This window comes from Nilaparvata lugens, chromosome 9 (genome assembly GCF_014356525.2).
Source record: "Nilaparvata lugens isolate BPH chromosome 9, ASM1435652v1, whole genome shotgun sequence".
Lineage (NCBI taxonomy): Eukaryota > Metazoa > Arthropoda > Insecta > Hemiptera > Delphacidae > Nilaparvata > Nilaparvata lugens.
The window spans coordinates 24911266-24932453 of NC_052512.1; the positions used below are offsets into that span (position 1 = coordinate 24911266).

General features: G+C 34.0%; 1 protein-coding gene across 1 annotated transcript in view; it reads left to right on the top strand.

The window, feature by feature from the left end:
- LOC111050923 (mortality factor 4-like protein 1) overlaps positions 1-11120 on the top strand; it is a 50618-nt gene extending 39498 nt beyond the window's left edge. Inside the window, exons 7-9 of the mRNA XM_022337307.2 lie at positions 3280-3349; positions 4612-4696; positions 10498-11120. Of these exons, the coding sequence (XP_022192999.2) occupies positions 3280-3349; positions 4612-4696; positions 10498-10579 (237 nt within the window). The 3' untranslated portion in view covers positions 10580-11120. The remainder of the gene's footprint in view (positions 1-3279; positions 3350-4611; positions 4697-10497) is intronic.
- Positions 11121-21188: the final 10068 nt, after the last annotated feature.

Genomic DNA, 21188 nt, shown 5'->3' on the forward strand with positions numbered 1-21188 from the left:
CTTCCAATTTCCTTCTAATTCTGACAATTTGTAGTGAATCTCACCTTAGTAAAGAAGTGACTCGGCTTATAATTTAACAACGTTAAATAGAAATAATTTTTAACAATGGAATACAAATACAATATACAGAATGAGTCATATCAATAAGATGGAGACTGTTGTAGATATAATACTGTAACTTTCAGGATAAGTTATTGGTCAAATACTCTACCTTTTGACGTACAACTGAATTTCAACCCTTCATAAGGGTGTGCCTTGAGGGTTGTAACTCGAATATTTTAAATGTAAACACCCATTGTGTGGTACATTATTTTGAAGGCCTTTTAAAACAAGAAAGATGACATCGATAAAAATGTTCTATGATACTTTTATCCGAAATGGCGGCTGATTGAAGTTTTAGTTTTTAATAAATTATTTATAAAGTTTAATATGCCGCCATTTTGGGTAAAAGTGTCATAGAACATTTTTATTGATGCCATCTTTCTCGTTTTGAAGAGGCCTTCAAAATGATGTGTCTCACAATGGGGTTCACATTCAAAATATTTGAGTTACACCCCCTCATTTCCTTAAAAAATAAACCTTCAATCAGCCGCCATTTTGGGTAAAAGTATCATAGAAAATTTTTATCGATGTCATCTTTCTTGATTCAAAAAGGCCTTTAAAATTATGTACCACACAATGGGTGTTTACATTTAAAATATTCGAGTTACAACCCCTAAGTCACCCCCTTATGTGGGGGTGAAATTCAGTCGCAAGTCAAAAGGTGGAATATTCGACCAATAACTTATCCTGAAAGTTACAGTATTATATCTACAACTCAGTCTCCAACTTATTGGGGGGTTCCCATACATATGACTCACTCTGTATAATAAGAAAGAGTGAGTGAGCAGGAGCGACTACAGAAGTTGTAGTGCGTGGACACAACTCGTTGCGTCCTATCTTATAGCATTGAGTCAGTGGGCCATATGAATAAAAACAGAGCATATGCTCATGAGCATGAGCATGGAGCATAAGGTTTTGCTCATGAGCATTAGGTAGAACCATAAGCATTTGCTCATTTTTATATGAATAAGCTTTAGCTTATGCTCCTGAACTCTGGAGCAAATGCTCACGTATTTAAAAGGGTTTTCATCAGTTTATTCGCTTTTTTGGCCTTACTTTGTTTTTATAGTGAAAGGTTAATAATAATTATAATAATTTCTCTGATTACCAATGAATTGCAACCAGAGGAGTTTATTGACAAAACATATACATAGTTGTTATATTATACATACAAAATTGCTTATACTAAGCTTAGTTCTAATTATGATACCCCACTATAATAATATGTGTCGAGGTGATCATAATATTCTTTTCTAAAACATGTATAAAAAAATTAATTAGTAATATTAGTTATAAAGGTTTGTTAGTTATTAAAGGTAGAATAAAAAGAAGACAGTAGTTCATCCTATATCCTATTTACAATGAGCTCCTCGGTCTGGTAAATGCCAGTATCATATAACCAATTCCGTACTGCTCTTTTAAATCTATTCATATTTATTCCGTCAAAAAAATATAGAATGTGCTACTCACGTAAGCGCTAAATATGCAAGTATAGACACCGCTTGTGTTTGGTCGTCTGCTCTGTTCTCCATCTATGAATTGAGTTTTAGGTTAGTTGAGTTCTGAATTTTGAAATATTAGCGTGAAAAAATGTCATCTCTATAATAATAGATAATAATCAATAGCTTTCTTATAATCGTCTACACTCTCATCTTCTTAAATGCCCATTTCCTATTCTGTGATGGCTATCTTTATATCGGATAGGTATCTTTTGTATTTATCCTTTTGTAGGAATAATGGTGATATATATCATGGTTGAATCTAAAAAGAGTTTTATAGATCTTAACTATTGGTTGTGATCGTATCTGGTATAGTGTCCTCTTACTCACACGAATTAGTTGAGCCATTTCACTATGAGCAAAAGGTGAAAAGCTGCTCCAGACTAGACTCACCTTTTTTGAAGCATTTGCTTCAAAAGTTGAGCAAATGCTCTAGTTTATTCATACAATTTTGAGCATAAGCTTTTACTTTTGAGCAAATGCTCAAACTATTCTTTTGATGAGCATGAGCAAAAGGTTTTGCTCACGTTTATTCATAGAAAATGAAGCATATGCTCCATATTTTAGAAGTACAAATGCTCAACTTTGTATAATCAAATGCTCAACTTTATTCATATGGCCCAATGTCACAGCGTTGCCAATTTTTCACTCAGATTCCACCAGCAAAAATACTGCTTGCGAAGGCGACGGTATTTTTACAAACTTCTAAGTAAATTCTAACCTAAAATTTTCAGTGCAAATCCGTTGAGCTTAGTATACTGTGTTTGATCGAAACTCACTAAGAATTTTGTTGAATGTCATTTTTAGAGCTGAATATTTGTATTTATTTCCGTACTAACTTGTTGAAGGCTATGTAATTTCCTTTTGCTTTGATGATTTGTAAATGATGAATGGATGATATCTGTTTTATTTTATTAAAAAATGGTATAAAATTTTCTGTTATATGATACTTAAGTATATCAATCTTCACAATACTGGAACCTGATTGACTTCCTAGTGACCACAAAAAAGTGTAAACTTATATGACGCTTCTGTGGCCATTATTAAAATTCAATTGAAAATAGGTAATGTCCCACTCAAGTGTTTCAGTCAGAACCACTACTGGTGCTGAGATATGTGCTTTCACACACACTCCGATTTCACGTCGACGCAACACATCAAGTATGTCCTCCGATTGGCCGATTATTAGGTACGCCATCCCAATCAGTCAATCGCTGTTTACACACTTCCCGATACCACAATCAGAATGTCCTGAGAATCAGCTCAGAATAATTGGGGAACATTCTGTCTCTGGGTGTTGTGTAGACGAGAAATCGGTGAGTGGAGTGTGATAACGCCCAATGGGAAACATTGTGGGTATTGTGTTGGCGAGAAATGTGTGTGTGTGTGAAAACGGTCATTGAAAAATCGTAATCTACATATCCAGGCAAACCTCCCCGGCTAAAGATCTCGCTATCAACTAATATTGAGTTATTGACAAAACTTATTTATAGCTGAATCCCAAGATAAGATGTCAGCAAAGAACCACAGTTTGAAATATTTGCCACTGACAGTTTTTATTATGTATCTGTTGATTTGTCAATAGTTATCGGTAGAGAACGCCACAATCACGGAGTTCAAACTAAGAACTCACTACTTTCGTTCAATTGAGAGTGATCTAATTTTTGCTTGTTTTCAGTTGATAGCAGATTATCCCGATACGCCTATGACAAAACTCTACGGAGCTCAACATTTGCTGCGGTTGTTTGGTAACTATAATTTTCATTAGTTAGTTGGTTATAGTCAATCTTATTTTCAATCATGATCTTATAAGAGTCTCTTCCTCCTACTCCTCCCCCTCCTTTTCTACCACCTTCTCTTCCCAATTCCCTCTTTTTCTCCTCCTATTTATATTCACGACCTCTTCTACCCCTGCTCTACCCCTTTATCTTCCTCCTCCTTCACAAAATATCCTACCTCTTGACCTTGTGGGTGACCTTGAGTTTAGCCTTGACTTTGTGGGTTGACCTTGAGGTTAACCGCGACCTTGTAGGTTGCATTCGCGTTATAAAGTTAACACCTGATTAACATTGGTGTTGCTATCCTTTTCTATCATTAGACAAAGCAAGTAGTTCCATCCTTTTGTACCTCCGCAACCTTGCCACATTGTTTTTGGTCCATGTAGAAATATATTTAATTACCAAAATATTCAATATCGGTTAGGAAAATTAATTATTAAATCATTGAAAACTGTATTCTCTTGACAGATAAGTTGTAGTTGATTATTATTAACAAGAATTAACTATTATTAATATTATATTGGATATACTGGGAGTGCTATCCACTATAGAAGGCGGTGGTAACGCAGAGAGTCGACAACCCTGTCGGCCTATCTTTTCCACTGACTTTATAACGTGAATCTTTCTGTAGTTAAGATTCATCAAAACGACTAGAATAAACGACTATAAAATGTATTGATAACAGCTATAGATAGTTCAGTGACGAGAGAAAGGTAGAATTTTCAGCGCAGTGCGGGAGATTGGGTGCATACGCTCTGTTTCGTTCTGACAAACTCTTGATTAGCCGATATTGTTCTCGTGACATCTAAGCCCTCCCTAAGACATAATCTATAACATGAGCTACAAATTAAAATTATTATTATTATTGAATAAATAAGTTGAGTGGAGGAAATAGCTATTTGTGCAACACGTATACAAATGCCATCTTCGCCAAATGTGATAGAATATCCTTATTTGGCGTTTTTCATGGCCAACCCAATCAGCCAATCGTAGAGCTTCCTGCAATGCCGATTTTGAAAACGCCGCCTGGAAGTGCCTGAAAACGCCTTATATGGTGTCGCCCTAATGGTCTTCGTAAGACCATCTACAGAGATTGGCAAGATGTTTGCACATTTTCTACCATCCCACTCATTATTCAATAAATACTCTCATTAATTACCGATGTGTGAGCTTTCCAATATCACTAGCCAATTACAACTAATGAAATTAATTAATAGAGTGGATTTTTTCAGTGAAACTTGGAGGTGTGCTAGCTTACACCGCCTTGGATGAGAAGTCTGTGCAGATACTTCTGGCCAATTTTCAGCAATTTCTTAGGTAAGTTCAGAATCAGTTTTCTCTACAAAGAAATTATTACAATTAATAATAATTATTGATAATTTATATTGTATAATACAGTATAAGCCAAAATAAACAGTACTGAAATGGTAATACTAACTTAATTTTACGTATAAATTTTAACAACACATACAAGTCAAAGGAAGCAAAATCGGTTAAACACGGGTAATAACATGTTCAATTTGAGGCAACACTCGTACCGTTCTTGTAGGTTTTGCACCATTTTTATGAATAGGGGTTGTTACATTATCCTAATACACATGGTCATTTTTTCTTTGAGTTGAACGATGGTAGATGGTGGGTCCTCACGGAAGATGTTTTCTTTCAACATTCCCCACACGTAGGCGTCCGGTGTTGTAAGATCATTAAAGTATTGCTCATATTCAGTTTAAGAGAAGCTCGCATTAGGCTTATTTTCGGTGACTGTAACACTTGCTGCACCACTCTTGCGTGGTTTTCATTTGTACAGACCGTAGTTGGGTGACCTGAAAAGCACTTTCGCTGTGTCAAAACCTGACCTGTTCTTAGAAAATTTTCAACAACACTAAGAATCACAGCATTACTATAGTGAGGTCTAGATTATAATGGCAGTGTAGGCTACGATTGACAATACTGTTGCTGTCCTTTTCTATCATACAACAAAACAGATAGCACTATCTCTCTCTCGCTTTGCAATGTTGTCTATTTGCCAGAATATTTTATATTTACTTTTGACAGTGGCTGTACAAAACTGAACAAACCATATTCTCAGCCGCCATTTTTTTTTCTTCATTCTATCAAAATACTTGAGTACACAAGTCGTATAATTGATTTAAAATGTATTTTTGAAACAATGAAATAATTTATTTTTAACATTATCTTATGAGAAACACTAATTAAAATACCTGAAATGACATTTTAAAAGTTGATAACTAACCATCCTAGATCTCATCCATGCTTAAGTTAGCCTACCCATATAGGTTAGACCTACTCGTACCGGTATAAATAATATTAAAAAGTTATTTCAGAATTTATCAATTGAAATTACTTATTTTTTAATAGGATTTCTATTTTTCTATCATTTTAAAGGAAATTGGAATAGAATATCCACCAAATAACTCAATTTCAGTTTTTTAGAAATTCAGATTGTTGTATCACAGCTTTTTAAATTAGCCGCCATTTCAGGTTTGTATAAAAATAAAATCTGATCTCAGTCATGAAAGCAAATTTTTGAATCAAATTATGAAAAAAATATATTTTATTGATCAATTTGACATTAAATTGTTTATTTTATCAAGGAAATGATAATTATTATTAGATTAAATTTAATGGGATGAATTGAGTAACAGCTGTGTACAGTCAGTGGCAAAATGGAGAGACTTGGCAACGTTTTTCTCCTATCTTTCTTCACTGTCATTATAACGTGGACCTCACTATAGGTGGGTTTTTGTGGAAATGTTCCTGAAAACGTAAAGCAGTGTGTGACAAGCTTGGACCACCCGCACGTCCATTTCCGTAATAATGCTCTACGATTAAAGTTTTTTCTGCAGTTATTAGCACCATGTCAACCACAACTAACCTCAAATAAGAAAGAAGTGATGAACGCGAAGCCGTGGCAACAATCACCAATTGAATCAGCTGATCGAGAAGGCAACTACAGCTGATTCAGTTTCAGTGCTGTTTATTTTGGCTGATACGGTATAAGGTTTTAATATCGGGGCACCGAGCTTCACTAAACCGAACACAATTCTTTAAAATGATTGGGGAAGGACTTACAGACACAGCCCAAAACTCTTTTTTCACCGAATTTTGATTTATACACTAAATATTTCAAATAGTAGGTTATCTTCCATAAACTTGAAGACAGGTCGAATTTTCAGTGCAAATATTTGAAAACAAAAGTTCTAATTCAGATTGTTCACAAACCAAATTTAATAACACTCACCAATCACTTAAAACTGTAAAATAATGAATAACTTTGAAAATTATGATATACTCCAATATTTAGAATTATATACCATGTCATGTCAACAAATAATCAGATTATTTTGATCGTCGATAAAAATTTCTCTCGTGAGATAAGCTGATTGATTTCAAATCGTTTAACAGCTGAACATAATTCTGTCTCTCTTCCACACAGGCACTCGCATCTTCTGTTATCGACAGACGACGAAATTATCATCTGTTTTTCCAAGGATGAATAATTATTATCCTTTTCATGTCCTTCAGCGTGTTTTCCCAGGGATGATACCTAGTGCAATCAAACTTTTATATCGTAAACCAACTATGTTCCAAATTTCATGTAAATCGTTAGAGCCGTTTTCGAGATCCGTTGATCCGTTAGACATAAATAAACAGATATGAAAATAACCACATAAATATAAAAATATATACAGAAATTGCTTGCTTAATAGAATAGGATAGATAAGTTTTCGGAGACCCGAGCTTCGCTCTGGAGTACAAAAGCATACAAATTTTATATAGAATTTTTTAGTTCATAGAATAATATACTATGTTTGCTACAATATTTGTTGATCTACCATTTACTAATCTACACTAATAGCATCTAGTTACTATTTTGGTGTTTTTAGAGTGAAAATTTAGCCCAACATTCACAACTATATGATGAAGTTTTCACTTGAGAATCACTTCTAATTCTACTATCCAAAAAAGTAATGTTATTCAAACAATATGAACACTGGAAATTGTCATTGCTAATACTGTGTCTCATCACTTTATAAACAAAATACTACACATGCAAAGGGCAAAGGCTAACCAGCAGCTGTGTGCATTCGCTAAAAAAGGTTTTAGTGTTGAAGAATTTTAAGGCGAATTCAACTATTTGATGAATTTGGAAACATCACAAAAATATGTTTCTATTTTGAATATGATTATTATTTTTGATTAATTATAATTAATTTCACCTTTCAAACCCTCAAAGTTTCTTCCTCGTTTGGGTCGTGTTTATATTTTACAGTTTGTCTGTACGTCAGCTTGTTAATTTCGGGGATGAGATATTTTGATTTTCCACAGAAAATCATTTTTATATCCAAAAACGACGAAAATCTCAGCTATTTTTCCAAGACTGAATAATGTCGTTCAGCGTGTTTTCCTAGGGATGAGACCATGTGCAATCGAATTTTTATATCATAAACCTACTATGCTCCAAATTTCGTGAGAATCGTTAGAACCGTTTTCGAGATCCGGTAACATACAGACATATAAAAAAAAAGATATAAACGAAAATATAGACATACAAACATATAAACAGAAATTGCTCGTTTAATAGTATAGGATACAAAATTAAAAAGGAAACGCTTTATCAATCATATAGTTAACAAGTTTAACCAATTCAAGCTTTCAATAAAGAAGTTCAAAAGTTTGAAATTAGAAGTAGTTGTTTTTATCAGATTAGAGATTATTCAAATTGAATGAAAAAGACTAAGAAATTGTAAAAAACCAAAGATTTATTGATACTACTTAGAAAGACCGGTTTCGGTTATTACAAACCGGTTATTTCGAAACCGGTCTTTCTAAGTATCAATAAATCTGTGGTTTTTTGACAATTTCTTAGTCTTTTTCATTCAATTTATTTCGAAACCGGTCTTTCTTAGTATAAATAAATCTGTGGTTTTTTTTGACAATTTCTTAGTCTTTTTCTTTCAATATGAATAATTACCACAATATCAACTTCTCAACTACACAAAAAAAACAACTATTAAAATGATTGAAATAGCTTATGAATAGCTTCAGTGGTTTCTATTCAACTAATCCTTACAGATTAACATCAATATCACACTACAGGTGTAAAGTATGTTCACTACTAACTTTCAACATTCCTTCTCATCAATGCTTCTTATTCAACCAATGCTAACAGAGTAAAGTTCATCAAATTATAAAGTACATGTCCGGATGCACAAATGCCTTTTAGATTTTAATCATGATTAAATAATCATTTTTATGATTAATCCAACGATAACCAATCAGTAAAGACCTTTTCGAGAAGAAGGTTTCTCTGATTGGTTCTCGAAGCATTTAATCACGATTTAAATTTAACAGGTTCTTGTGCAACCGGGGCAAAGACTTGTATGCTTGATAGTTGTAGTTGAACTCTAGTTTAACTTAATCCACGTTTGAATCAAAGTATGGTGGCATTTATTATATAATAATGTATCACATTCTGAAATCAAACCACCAGCTTATCCAGTTATGTTTAAACTTTAAAACCAAATTTGTTTTTGAAAGTGCTGACGAATCATATAACCTCTTTTGGACTAATTTTCAATCAAATTTGGGAATGAAATAGTAAGGGATAAAAGCCCGTTTTTCCATTTCCAATCATTTTATAATTATGTGTTTTTGTATCTGTTGAATAAATAAATAAATAAAACGGGTCTTGAGTCAGCAATTATGATAGTGATCTATAACTGGGTAAAAAGTTTTTAAAATACCTCAACATTTTGAAGTTTTTTTTAGTGCTGATAAAGTGCAATATTTTTATTAATTCTGTTTCTAATCCAACTAAACTCAAAATTTTTGGACTGAAATAAACTAAAGTTAAGACTGAAATAATTTATAAATTGAAAACTAGTCCATCTATCAAAATTCTGTTATATGTTGGGATTCAGCTTATAGGCTGAAATTGTGATATTCACTTCATACTGTCAGCGGTTTTTGAATGGAAACCATTGATGTTATTCATTGGGAATGATGATAGCTTGAAATGAGTCTTTAGAAAAATTCACTTTGAAATGTGATAATGTCAACTTTGATTGAAATGTTGATCAAAATGGTTGAATGGGAAGAATTTATTTTATTATTTACTAGTAGGTAACCCGTGCTTCGCAAGGGTGTATTTTAAAACTGCAAAATGAAAACATGACGTAATAAAAAATTTGAAATTTGAAAATAGGCCTACAGTATAACCATCCTCAGTTAATGAAGAATCTTTATGCAAAATTTCAAATCAATCAGTCCAGTAGTTAAGACATGATGATGTGTCAAACATAATTTTCCTACATCACGAATGTTACAAACGAAGGCCAATGATAGGCCTACAGCATGAAGACTATGTCCATTTCATTTGTACTGGTGGCAAAATTTTACATTAAAAATAATTATTAGATAAAATCCAAGGTCAATTGTAATGAAAACAAATTCCTTCAAAAAATAATTGATAATAATACGTTTCGAGGGAAAAAATTAACAAAAAAAATTGGGAATCATCGGGATTCGAACCCCAGGAACCATCGCTCCGTATGCTAGCTTTTAACCGTTTTGCTACACTGCTGTTCGAAAATGTTGGTCTTGTAACAGCATTATAAACCTCCTCATAAAAAACACACTTTGGGCTATGGAACTTCATGTACGGTAGCATAGATGAATTTGAACATTAATTCTGAAAAATCTAGAAGGAAAATTGAAATTTGGGCTTCCAGGTGCACGACATTGATATTTTTAGAATCTATGTTAAAAATTTGGAGATCTAAATCATTCCCGTTTTTCCGGTATGCAATCCACAAGTTGACATGTTTTGATGCGAACAAACGAACAAACACAACCCTACTCTCTCTTATTATATAGATAAGGAATGCTGATAGTTTCAACTTAATCTTACTATAATGCTATTTTTGAAATTTGTATTATTATATCAATAAACTAAAATTAATTATTAATTGAACCAATCTCCATATATGCATCGTCATAAGTGCATGTACTGTACAACTGAATTAATTTAATTTGTAAATTCAGTTTGAATGAAAACGCGTTTTTTAATCTTGAATTTGGTTTTCTATTTATAGGTTCCTTCATAAGAACGCAAGCACATACTTCAATCTACAGTGTTATTCAACCACATGGTGTGATAATCAAAAGAAAAGTTAACTATAAAACTAATGATTGATTCAACCAACAAATCAGTTAACTGGAAAACTGATGCATTAATGTTAATACTACAAAACAATCTATTTTTACCTGATAATCAGTGGACTTAACTGGGAAATACAGTCAAGTTAATTAGTGAATTAGACAAATAAACTATCACACTAGTTAACCAGGTAAATCACATGAAGTAACTTTCTTGTTTACTTGAGCAATAAATCTCCTTGAAAAACAAATGAAAGAACTATCTGACAAATTATATAAGTGTTGTTGATAATTATTATGCTTAATGCTCAGTATCAATAATACTATATTATCAATATGTTGATAAATCCATTATGTGTGATAATAATATTGTGCCAGGCACACTAAATAAAACTATTTTTTGTTGAAAAAATATATAAAAATTGGGGGAAACTTTGTTACCTAATGAGTTGAGACAAAAGTGCAATGCATCTAAGAAATTACTTTGAAAAAGTAACATGTGATTTGTAAAATGTGATTGGATAAGGGAATATTATATTTTTAATGTTTATTTTGACTATTGAGTGGATTATTATTTTTTTTTAATATACTGTAACTTATAAGCCTATGTATTTACTGTACTATAATATTAGTCTGTATGTACAGTAGTAAGTTGAGACTTGAGCTTCCAGTCGACGAAATGTATGTATGAAATTTATCAAGTCTATATATAAATAAGTTTATATATTACCATAATAAGTTGAAGTTGCGACTTTTTCATGCAAGCCCATTCGACTGCGACTCTTTCATTATTATATTGTCTCTTAGCCTTCTCACAGTCACCAATCTTGGGTTATCCACCTATATCCATTTTTAGACTCAGCATCTTCTTTTTCATATGTTCTTCTGCATGTGAGTCCCCATTTTTGTAGAATTCGTACGGTGGATGTCTTAATCGCTTCGATTGCCAGGCCGCTCTGACTTTACTTAGGACAATTATTAGTTTTTCAAGTCTAGGAAGTCCTAGACCGCCATCTCTTTTTCTGGTGTAGATTAATCCATCGGTGTTCCTGTGAAGGTGTAAGACTTCCTCGACTAATGTTCTTAACCTAATATCAGCTTTTCGCAAGGAAGATTGGTTTACTTCTCCTATAGCAAGAGCATGGTAAAATCTAGGGGAAATGTAGGTGGAGAATTAGTTATTTGTATATCTAGAGTGAAAAATGCCACTTTTTCTCACCGAGGGAAAAGATTTATGCCCGAGGCTTCGCCTCGGGCAACAATTTCCCTGAGGGAGAAAAAGTATTTTTCACTCGTGATATACACAAAATTTTTCCTCTATCTACATTTTTATAAAAACTGCAAATAAAATAATTTGTAAAAACTTACGTGATTGGTAACAATGTATTACAACATAACCTAAAAAGTAAACAGCTGGAAGTAATCACAATAATTCACCGCCGACTGTGCTATCTGTCGACTAAAGTTGTAAACAACAATGGCCGACTCATAACTACATGTTCGCGTTCCAAATTTGATTAGTTGATGGGAAATATTTGTTGGCTGGTATTTTGAATAACATGGAAGATGAAAAAAATATTTCTAAATTTTTATAGTATACTAATATGAAGTATGTGAAAAGTGTGTAATTTTAACATACAAACATATATTTCATTCATGCTAATCAAATTCATGGTTGAGGTATTTAATTTAGTTGGCTAAATACTTCCTCGTCTGAGCTTAGACTTTCTAACCTATTTCCAATGAAAGTTTTCACATATATTTCATTCATGCTAATCAAATTCATGGTTGAGGTATTCAATTTAGTTGGCTCAATACTTCCTCGTCTGAGCTTAGACTTTCTAACCTATTTCCAATGAAAGTTTGTCACTCGATATTATTATTATTATTAATGAAAGTTTTTAAAATAGAGATGCTTCCCATGTTATTTAAATGGAGTTACTTTTCCTCCCAAGGGAGTTTTTCTGTTTTTTAGTACCGGGAGCGGAAAAGTGACACTTTAGTATTATGTTCCAGGGAGTAAAGTAAGTACTTTAGACATTAGGTGGAGGAAAAATTATATTTTCTGCCTCGGTTTTAGTTTTAGTCGCTGTACTCGTTCAAGGTAGTACTCTCAAGCAGTTCATCTACATTGGCCTCCGTCGACATCCCCTGAGCAAGTGTCAACTTCACCTCAAGATACGAGAAGCATTCATCGGCTTGATACGACTCTAGGACTGTACCACACATCATCCTAATATTCATCCTATCAATGTAGTTTTGTTTCTTGTAAGACTTCAGGCTGAAGGTTCGGCATTTTGCATTGTTGAAAGCAAGTCCCAACATGCTCATGTATTTTTCCACCTTATGCATTTGAGTCCATAGCTTACTTTCGTCGCTGATGATGTCGTCCGCGTACCCCAATGCTCCCTCCACATCGCCATCAGCCATATCAAAGACGACATCAATGACGATGTTAAGAATAAAAATAAGAATGTTTTTATTCCTCTGAGCACATAAAATTTGGCAATTGGAAATGTCAATAATACAATATAATACTAATTATAATGAAATACATTGGTCCAATCATACAATTACTATAAAATAACATGGAAATACATGTGTACAAGTATAAAATGTAGTGATATTATATATACATACACAGCCCATAGGCAACTTGGTCAGCCTTGTCAAAATAAAAAAATCTATAAGCTCAATATTCTAGACAACAGAGTTGAAAAATTTGAAAAAGTTTTCCATTCTCACGTGGAAGAAGTCATCAAAATAATATAGAGGGTTTTGCAGAAGAACGCCCTCCAGTTCAGATTTAAATTTGGACCCCTGCAAAACCCTCGCCGAGCATGGCAGCACATTAAAAAGCTCAAGGGAAATGTGTTTTGGACTTTTTAAAATCTTCCCCAACCGAGAATATGGAACATCAATTTCATATATATGTTTCTTGTATTATAACTGTGCTCTTCATCTCTGCAAAGGAAGCTGTCTATTCTCCTCTTCACACTCATTAAAAACCCTAAATGCTACCATGCTATACACCGTCATAATTTTCTCCTTAATGAAGAGAGGCTCACAATGTTCAAGATAAGCGACACCGGAGATTATCCTGATAGCTTTCTTTTGTAAAAGGAGTACCCTTTGGACATCTGGAACACAGCCCCACAGTTCCAGACCGTAGGCAAATACACTCTGAAAAAATCTGGTGTGGTACATTCACACAACTTTCCTTGCTCATTGATCTATAAACCTCATTAACGAGGATAATTTAGGGAATAACATTATGCCGATTGGCGGCTAAATAATTTTATTAAAACTACGATTATACTATTGTTATTGTTTTCAGAGTACATTTTCCTTTGTTTGAAATATGAAATTTGAGGATTTTTAAAAGTTGTCAAAACAGCTGTTCTACAAATAAAATATCGACGTGTGTTCTTTTGAATAAATTGCTCTACCTACCTACCTCACGCACGAGAAGGAGGTTACAAAGTAAATTTCTCAAGGATGGGGTAGACCCCCTGTTAATTTCTCAGGGAGGAGACTCATGCCAGCTAATAGAGCTGATACATAACTATTCAGGGTATTAATTTGAAAAAAAATCGGTCAAGTCATTTTTGAGAAAATCGTGATAGAAATTTAACAAAATTCATTCTTCTCAGGAATATTACGGAGCTCCTATAATTTTCCTAGAAATGAGACTCATTTCAGTTGATAGGGCTTATAAATAGCTATCTAGGGTATAAATTTGAAGAAAATCGTTAGAGCCGTTTTCGAGAAAACCGTGAAAAACATGGTTTTTTAGTAATTATCCGCCATTTTTCCCGCCATTTTGAATAGAATTTTATTGAATTTCTTATTGTCGGATCCTCATGGTATAAGGACCTTAAGTTTAAAATTTCAAGTCAATCGGTTAATTAGGAATGGAGTTATCGTGTTCAAAGACACACACACACACACACACACACACACACACACACACACACACAGACCAACACCCAAAAATCATTTTTTTGGACTCAGGGGACCTTGAAACGTATAGAAAACATGAAATTAGGGTACCTTAAATTTTTTTGGAAAGCGATATTTTCCTTACCTATGGTAATAGGGCAAGGAAAGTAAAAACGCAAAGTAACATGACCTCAGGTACTTTTTGGGGACTGATTCCTTGAGACTACGAAGCAAGTATATAGATCTGGAGAGTTTAGAACATACACTATGTATGGTAGATGTTGAAGAGCAGAGCAGACAGGGGACCACCCTGCTCCACACCTCTGACCTGTGGCAGCTCTCGACCATCCACATCCATCATATATATCTCTCATGATCTCAATCAGTGCATCTGGTAATCCCTTTCACTCAAGTGCACTCAATATTATATTGTGAGCAACTGCGTCGAAGGCCTTCTTCATATCGAGGACAGATCCACATAATGGTTTTCCTCTCCGTCCATAACGTAGGGCGCTGTCCAAGCTCGCACATCAGTTCATCTGGCATTCTTGTCCGGGTTGGAAGCCCCTTTGTCTAATGTTCAGGTCTGAGAAGCGTCTCATTCTTCTCTCCAGCAATCCTGCATATATTCTATAGATCATTGAGCCTATTGTCAATGGTCTCCATGAATCAGGTTTTGACAAGTCCTTTTCAGGCTTTGGAATGAAAATTGTCCTATTTTTCTTCCATATCCCTGGTATATGTCCACTCACTGTAACAACTGTGAAGAGTTTAGCTAGGAGCACAACAACTCCTCTATTTTCAACAGTGTTCAACAATGTTCTTGTGACATTGTCAGGTCCAGGAGCTCTACCTTTTTCATTTTCCTGATCCTAACAATGATCTCTTTTGACGTCATTATGGTTAGCACATCAGCAGCTTCATGTGTCAGATTGTTATTCTTGTAGGATGTAGCCCATTGATATCCCCTGTACATGCCCCATATCTTCTATTGGCGTATATCTTTATCTTCATTCGCTGAGGAATCGCTCAATGTTTTCATGTTGTTCTCTACAACTATTTCAGCCAATTTCCTTGGGTTTCTCCGAAACATATAATGCGTTCTTGCATATTCCTGCCTCTGCATTGTCCCTGAACTGTTGCTTCTGTTTACTATTTGTCTTTTCAGGTTTACCTGCTCGCAAGGTATTCTTTCATCCTTCATGAGTTCAAGGACTTTGTCAGTCAGATTCTCAATTCTCTCAATAGAGATACCACTCCCTTTCTCCAACACAGCCAAGATCTTATCTGCACCCGATATCTAGTCATCTATCTCCTGCTTATAACCTCTACCAGTCATTTTGGAGCCATCTTTATCTTATTAATTTATTTATTTATTCGTGGACAGAATCATAAATCATATAAATATGATTAGGAAGGAACAACAGGCTTGGCCCAAATCTATTCCATTCCCAAATTTTGATAAATATAATTAAAATGTTCAAAAAATAGGTAAAAAATACTGTAAAATGTTCATGTTCAATTTTCGTCCAAAAATATATATAAGCTAAAAATTTTGAATGTAGAGAAATTCAAACACCAGACTATATTTAAATACAACACTTAATTATCACTTCACATTGAATTAATCAAGTTATTTTATAAAATGTTGAACGCAAAAATACACACAACTTCTCTCACTAAGCACAGCTGTAATCTTCCATGTAGATTTGACACGACACATCATTCTTTTGGAATCTATGAAATCAGTCTTAGACATTTGCGACTTTTTCATGCGGCTGAACCATTCAAATAATTCTGCTGGTTTAAAGTGAATTTCTCTACAGGAAACTGACTTCAAACTGGCAGTATTCCTTTTATAATAACATCAATGCTCCCCATTCAACCAATGCTGACAATGAAATATGACAACACGACACCAGCTAACATCAGCAGTATTGTCACATGGGACAGTCGCCATTTCACACAATCTGGCAACGCCGATTTTTGTCACCTGCAAACTCAGGTCTCAACTTATTTTATTGTAGTGAGTAAGTTAAATTTCACTATAGTGAGAGTGGTCAGCTTGTGTCATGTACACACAGATTTAACTCAAGGTCCAAATCCTAAGCATCGACTCTCAGTGGCGTATCCAGAAGAAAATTTCGGGGGGGGGATCATAACATTGGAGTATAAAGCACCTAAACTTTGAGGGACACACCGGGGGGTGTGAGGGGTATTCCATACCCCCCCACCAAAGGGTGGTGGTCCGGGGGTCCTCCCCCGGAAAATTTTGAAAATATACCTTCAATTTGGTGCGGTTTTACGCAATTTCCACTCGAAAACAAACATTCCATTCAAGTTTTTTTTGGTGATCAGTACACCACTTATTATTTCGATTTTCCCTTGAAAATGTCATAGGTCTATGGGTTTTTGATTAAATAACAAATAGAATGGAATGTAGTAGTATTTTATTAGTCATTCAATTGTTAACAAAAAGTGATTTTGTAGAAGGCCTACCGGTACTCATATTAGATAACATGCTAGAATGCTTAAATTTTGGCTCCAATATAGCACTATTTCAACCAACTGTATAGGCTTAGTTGATTTACAGCCCACTTGATTAACCATTTTCAAATTCACTTGAGTGTTCAAACTTACATTGTTTTGGGGGGGGGGAATAAAACATTTTTTTCCAACTATAAGGGGGATGTGTCCCTCCTGTATACGGTAGAAACTACGCCCGTTCATCATAACTTTGACATTTTCGGGGGTACTCTCTAGAAGAAGATGCTGGTGCTTTGTTTAAGGATATGCATGCAACTGAATACACTATATCCAACTAGAACAATATAAGCTATATTGAATTTCTTCATAATAATAGATGGTAAAAAGTGAAGTAACTTTGAAGTGCTCTCTGTAGTTTCTCTATATTCTGCTATGTAGTCCCTAAGCACTAGACCACTCATTGTCTATAATAAAATAGCTCATTATTATTATCATTGCCATTGCAGTGCTATTATCTGATCCCTCATATTATATTTCTCGACTTACATAGTACAATATAACGAAAATATGGCATTAGATGCTAATTTTTGTGGCTGATCCAGCCACAAAAAAATCCATGTTCCATTTCGGGGGGGGGGGGATACATCCCCATATCTCATCCTGGATACGCTACTGACGACTCTAAATTAAAATTTTGAGATTCACTCCAAATTGTCAGAATTTATTTGAATGAAGAACATTTTTGTTTTTTATTATGAATGCTGACTGGTTGAAGTGAATCTAAAAATAGTAGACCTAATTATAATATTATATTGTGGTCGTTGAATAGCTATATTGTGTGTGAAACCGCACCATAGTAAACTCTGCTGATGATGGTTGAGTGACGACAATATGGCTGCTCTCATACTCACCGACCTCTGAATAATTGTCCTCTGATTAGTTTACTCGTGAGCCTCCTCGGCTGAACAATCTGATTTTCGGCTGTAAATCCACAATTTGTAATTATAATATGTGAATCAATGTAGCTATATAGTTTACTCAACGGGAAAATAAGTCTGGATAAAAATTTAAGACTGACAGCTTAAATCAAGTGTCCGGCGCTTAAAGGACAGATAGGCCCGGTTGTAAAAAAGCCGGTTAAATTTTAACCGTGATTAATTTCACAAGAACCAATCAGAGAAGGCCTTTTTGATAAGACTGCTTCTCTGATTGGTTCTTGTGGATTTAATTGTGATTAAAATTTAACCGGTTTTTGTGCATCCGGCACATAGTCTGTTAGATAACTCCCGAAATACAAATCATCATTCATCTGATTCATACATCACTGGACTTTTATTCTTTTGAACTTTCAATCTTATACTGATATATCCTCAAAAAGGACGAAGGAGAGAGTCAATTTCTTTGGCCAATGAATTCGATCTGTATAATATTTCAAAGGATATTAAGTGTTAAAAATTTGAAGTTTATTGATGAAATCAATCGAAAGTTATATCGTTGAACAAAGGGACAACGTCTCGAGGCTCTGGTCATCAGGAAGAACTCACTTCACTCGTTCAATTATCACTAACAGCTGATTCTAAGCCGGTCGGAGGACAATAAATTCTGAGTGTCGGCCGATAAATGTCAATATGGGTAGGCTACTGTGAGATTCACTTGCATTGTCAGCATTTGTTGATGGAGAGGCATTGATGCTATCCATTAGGAATACCAGCAGTTTGAAGTGAATTTCACTAAAGGGAATGCATACTACAACGTAGGCTATAGTTAGTTGGCTGCCCTATCGGTTAAGGCAAAACAGAAAAAATGTACTTGCTATTCCCCTATCACTGCTGGAATTTCAACCGTTTTTCTTGTGTCTGATCCATTTATATAGAATGTAACATATAAATTACTATATTATTTGTTCTATGAATTCTATAACCAATATAATAGCTACGGTATTAATATTGTAATGTGAAGCAGTTTTGGGCTTTAAGCCTCTTCTATCATCTCATATTTGTAATGTACTGAACATTATAAAATTGTAAGGTGTGAATGAAAATTGTAAAATAGCCATAAAAAATATATGGTTATGAGCTTCTCTATAATGAGATACATTTTAAACTGTCGGTTCGGTATTTCTTATAAATATCATCAATGCAACCCACTATAAAGTAAAGTAAATCTGACAGTTGAAACTTGAAAGTGAATTTATCTAGCTCTGTGATATTAATTCGTATGTCAAATCAAATTTATGATTATGTGTTCTGTCTTTGTTGAATAAATAAATACGGTAACTCAAGTGCAATTTACCTGCAAGTCAATTGAGTTGAGTGTTGCATTGAATCAAAAACGAAATATTGTTTATTTAGTTTTGAATAAGTTGTCAGTATTGCATTACTTTGAATTATTTTCTTGTGCATTGTTCTAATTTAAAATGATTTTAGATTTATCGATTCATTGATGTTATTTATAAGGAACTCTGACTGATAAAAGTGAATCTTATTCTATTTTGCTGTGAATTGTTTGAACCATTATCTTTATTACATTACTAGCATGCAACGTGCTTTGCACTGGGTCTAGTAGAATGCAATATCCTTGTGTTCAGGAAACATAAAAAAATATAATAATTATTTTTTATTTTCTTCAAAACTACGAGGATAAAATATAGTCTTGAGAGTTGAAAATTTTTAGCAGAAAATGGGTTTCATATGTCTAGAACACGCAACCTTTGATTCGTCAACCGCTGCCGCTAACAACTAAGCTACGGTGTCAGTTTGAGAAAGCCCTATTTGGTTGCGCTCTTATATACTTATTTAAACGTTGAATCACAAATTGAATATTTGTCTTAATTATTCAAGTAGAATTAATTGATTAATAGGGTCTAGCAATAAAAATGAGCCCATGTCCACCATCTTCAATAAATTCAGAATATTCATGCAAAATTCCATGTTAATCAGTTGGGTCGCCGGAGTTCCGTCTGCCCTGAAAGCCACCACTCACCAACAAATGGTCAGTTTTTACGGACGCCATCAAAATGGAACAGTGAAAGACAAACTGGGTCTATTCATATTTGATTACATCTATCATTTTTTGGCAGCACTGAACCTGTATTCCTCTTAGTTTGTAGTAACATGCCTATAGTGAGGTCCATGTTATAATGACAGTATTTGATCAACTTTGGTTTTGCTATCCTTGTCTATCATTCGACAAAGACGGTGGTACTATCCTTTACTAGGTCCACAACGATGACAATTATGTTGTTTACAGTGTAGAAATATAATTAGTTAATGCAGAGAATCGGCATCGCTATTCTTCTATCTTCATTCACTGCCATTATAACGTGGACCACACTATAGTAAATAGGCAAGTTTGTAGTAAAAGTAAATATGCCTATTAAAAGTGTTTTATAGAAGCTATCATTAGTTTTAGTAATATTCTTAAATTGGAGAATTCCATCATATTCAGGGAATCAATAAATTTATGAAAACATAATGTTAATATATATTTTTCTTAAATCTTCTAGTATCTAACTGTATTGGAAACAAAACTAAGATATTTATAGGCTCAAATCAGAGAAGGTGGTCAATTTGGGTTATCTTTTCTATAGGTTAGTAATTCTAATATTATTAATAATCATCATCAAACGTTGCCTACGTTTGGTCAATAGAATTTTTCGCGTGGATTTCAGTGAGTAAACCAAGCTTGTCGTGTGCGTGAAGCGACCTAGTTTGTCGTCGTCCCAGTTTGACGAAATAGCCTAATTCGTCCCAAATTTTTTGGTTGTGATGGATTTCCTATCCCGTACATGTTTAAGAAGATTCTTTCCTTCATTATATTATTATAGAATAGATTATAGATTAAAAGTTTTCATATTGTATTCTCCCAGTAATAAGTGAATAATGGATTTATTAAAATCAAATTTAATAAAATGTACCAGAATTAAAATGTTTTTTATTTAGACTTATTGATAAAAGGATAAAACCCTCTGAAAACAATACTTCTTTCTCTTCCAAAGCCTTCAAACACTCATCATCCATCCAGTTATTTCTGTTTTCTCTCTTTTCATATCCAACTGTTTCCTGTGTAACCACTGTTAAAGCCTTCTTGAAATTCTCCCACTTTTGCTCGACTGTGTCCTTCTCTTCCTTGGTTCTCTGCTATTTTCTCCATAAGTTTAATTGTATCTTTCCCACGCTTCATTTTCTCTCATATATGT